Source organism: Notolabrus celidotus, chromosome 15 (genome assembly GCF_009762535.1).
Source record: "Notolabrus celidotus isolate fNotCel1 chromosome 15, fNotCel1.pri, whole genome shotgun sequence".
In the NCBI taxonomy this organism is placed as follows: domain Eukaryota; kingdom Metazoa; phylum Chordata; class Actinopteri; order Labriformes; family Labridae; genus Notolabrus; species Notolabrus celidotus.
Genome location: NC_048286.1, coordinates 34,114,289 through 34,117,657, shown reverse-complemented (window position 1 = coordinate 34,117,657; position 3,369 = coordinate 34,114,289). Strand labels below are relative to the sequence as shown.

Below are 3,369 nucleotides of genomic sequence, written 5' to 3'. Positions count from 1 at the left end.
CATTCAGAGGGACCAGCAGGGATGTCTTCCAAACATGACAAAGACTCAAAGCAGTTTGACCTGGAGATCTCCTCTGCTGCACTGACTGACTCTGCTGTGTACTACTGTGCTCTGAGGCCCACAGTGACAGGAAACACCAACACTCTGTACAAAAACCTTTGGAGCAAACACAACACAATACTCCACAACATCCACTAGAGGGCGTCTCTCTCTGTTCAAGTGTTCCTGGTATGTGATGATCCAGTCTAGAGTCTGAATCTCCTCCTCCTGACTTCAGAGGAGCTTCATGACAGAGAACACTTTGGTTCCAGCTGAGACCGTCAGACTGAACACAACTCACTAAACTGTATTCATACTGATCCTTCAGTTACAGTATCTTCCCTATGAGGCATGGACAAACTCATTGCTGTTCTGCTTTTGTCTTCTGTCATGGGTACGTGTGGAGTTACCAACGTGGAATGGTTTTCCAAATGAGAACTCATTTTAGAACAGAGCTCTAACTCTTACTTGTTGTTGTCCAGTATTCTTCAAATATTTGATTTGATGCTTCTTGAACCACTTTGATATCAGAATAACCTCATTGGTAATCATTAATGATTGTTTGAACAACTAGAAAGACTGATTTATTCTTCTTTTGTTCAGGTGTGAGCTGTGAAGATCTCACTGCAGAGAGGAAAGAAGAGTCCGCTTTAGAGAACAGCTCTGTTACTCTGTCCTTCAGATACTATAAGACGTTTTCTGCTGGGGATGAATTTTACTGGTACAGACAATACTCAGGAGAACCACCAGAGTTTCTTTACTATATCTCAGGAGGTAATTATTCAAGACCAGCAGAATCTCTACAACCAGACTCTAAGGTCTCTACAAAGCTGTCTGAAGGAAACCATCTGGATCTCCAGATCTCCTCTGCTGCACTGAGTGACTCTGCTGTGTACTACTGTGCTGTGAGGCCCACAGTGACAGGAAACACCAACACTCTGTACAAAAACCTTTGGAGCAAACACAACACAATACTCCACAACATCCACTAGAGGGAGACATCATCAAGCAGGTGTTGCTCTTCCTCTGTGTTCAACCATCCTGACAATAAAATCCTTTGACTGTTTGAAACTGTTCATCTGATTGGCTAACGTCTAATGTGTAGGAGAGGTAAACACGCATGCTCGTCCTTAATCCCAACAAGATGGAGGAGGGAGACGACATGTAGACCCAGCTGAAGGCCCCCGTAAAGCTGAAGACTCATTCAAAGACAAAGACCATCCCTGGTAACACTTTGAGACCAGAAGGCAGAGAACGGGCTGGAGTGAGTCAGGCAACATTCATCAGAGGATTTCTTCTCCTCAGTGAAGTCCAGAGGTCACAAGATACACTGGAGCTGGATGGGGACCTTGGCTGTGCCTCAATCCAGATGGGTCTCCTCCACTTATACCCTCATATCAAACAGAGTCTCTCAAACTATATAATGGCCATCCTGCCCCAGGATGGATTCTACTAACTTTGAAACCCATTGCTGCTCAAACAGCAAGTACAGGGTGAAATGGTCCAAACATGGACACATGAGTCCAAAGAAAAGCTTTCACAAGTATTCAGAAGTAAACCTGCCGCCGTTACCCCCATCCTGAAGAAACCTGGACTCCATCCTGACAATATGTGTAACTTTCAGCCCATCTCCAACCTCCCCTTTAAATCCAGTCCCACCTCACCAATAACATTCATTTTGAACCATTTCAATCTGGCTTCTGTCCCCAGCACAGCACAGAAAATCCCATCCCAGCCCCCCATCCCCTCAGAACAAGTGCTCTGTTGCTTTATTGTTGTGCTCTAAGATGGAAATGAAGACATGTTCTATCTCTGGATGCAGAAATAATCCCACTGAATGAACTGACAGACAATCTCAAAGCTTTTTCTCTGGCCCGCCCATTTCCCCTTGCCTCAACCAATGAGATGATCTCTCTCACCAGAGCAGAAATGATGGAGGATGTAAAATCCCACTCAGCTTCATGTTGAGGGAACGCCTCTGCAGCAAGGAGGCGTCTTGGCTTTAACATCCTGGAGCAGTGGAAGAACATCATCATCATCATCTGTTGGAACTCTGAAGACATGTTCCTTTACTCCTTTCTACTTTTCTATCACTTTATAGGTGAGTGTTACAAAAAGCTTCTGACTGTAATTTCACCTGCTGTATCAAACACATATCTGATCAACAATGTGTACGTGCAGATATTTCTGTGTGAGCTACATTTTCAAGAGACAGAAGAAGACTTTTAGTTTAGGAAGAAACTCACAATGATCAAAGAAAACAAATGAAGGAAGGAACTGTTTCTGAAGTCTCTTGATGTGGCTAACAGACTGACATGAACAATACTCATTTTACAGCCCTGGCCTCCATGGTCACTATAAAACCAGAATCAACTGAAGAACATGTTGAAGAGGGGAGAAACATCAACCTGACCTGTTCATATGAAGGTCTTATCAACAACATCCAGTGGTACAGACAAAACCAGGGAACCAGACCAGAGTTCCTGCTCTCCATCACAGAGAGCAGATTAATTCATCCACCTGACTCTGGTTTCTTAGCTGACATTAACAAAGAGGAGAAACGTGTAGATCTGGAGATCTCCTCTGCTGCACTGACTGACTCTGCTGTGTACTACTGTGCTCTGAGGCCCACAGTGACAGGAAACACCAACACTCTGTACAAAAACCTTTGGAGCAAACACAACACAATACTCCACAACATCCACTAGAGGGAGACATCATCAAGTAGTTCATACTCCACATCAACACTGAGTTCATCCATTGGCTCATTCTGAACTGCTGCTGAGAAGAGAAGTACTGTCACACTGACAGACTGACAAACTTCAGCTAGTTCCTCCTGTTGATTGAATCCTTGTTGTAGAGATGGAGCGTTGGCTGTGGATCATTCTGGCTGCTCTTTTCTTTGGTAAGATAACTCCACATGTTTCCTCCCAGAACACTTGACCTTTCTACAGAGCTACACATTTACTGATTTGATTGAAGTGACCTGGACAAAAAGCAGAAAAGGATATTTCTTCAGTATTTCTCACTTTGCAAACGTCACTAGTATTAACCTCCATGAGTCAGTTGTTACCATAGCTATTCCATCATGCTATTCTTTGTGTCTGTGTACCTCTAGGGTCAGCTAATTCTTCAAACCTTCTGTTTGTTCTCCTTCAGTCAACTGTTTTTATTATTCATCTCTTCCTCTGCATGCTCTGTTCCTCTTCAGGGTGTAAAGGAGAAGACACAGTGACCCAGCCAGCAGAGGATGTTGTTGCTTCTGAAGGAGATCCAGTCACACTTAGATGTTCATTTGAGACCACTGACCCATACCCCTATTTGTTCTGG

At 43.9% G+C, this 3,369-nt stretch overlaps 3 gene segments (V, D, J or C); all 3 read left to right on the top strand.

The window, feature by feature from the left end:
• Positions 1–200: 200 nt before the first annotated feature.
• On the top strand, positions 201–1,077 carry LOC117827145. The segment is given in 2 exon segments: positions 201–433; positions 643–1,077. Coding segments are annotated over 2 exon segments (432 nt in total).
• A 952-nt stretch (positions 1,078–2,029) lies between these two features.
• Positions 2,030–2,749, top strand: LOC117827184. The segment is given in 2 exon segments: positions 2,030–2,140; positions 2,377–2,749. Coding segments are annotated over 2 exon segments (411 nt in total).
• A 36-nt stretch (positions 2,750–2,785) lies between these two features.
• The window catches only part of LOC117827181, a 977-nt gene continuing 393 nt past the window's right edge, over positions 2,786–3,369 (top strand). Inside the window, 2 exon segments of the V gene segment in view lie at positions 2,786–2,944; positions 3,251–3,369. The exon segment at positions 3,251–3,369 is cut by the window's right edge and continues 393 nt beyond it. Of these exon segments, the coding sequence occupies positions 2,902–2,944; positions 3,251–3,369 (162 nt within the window).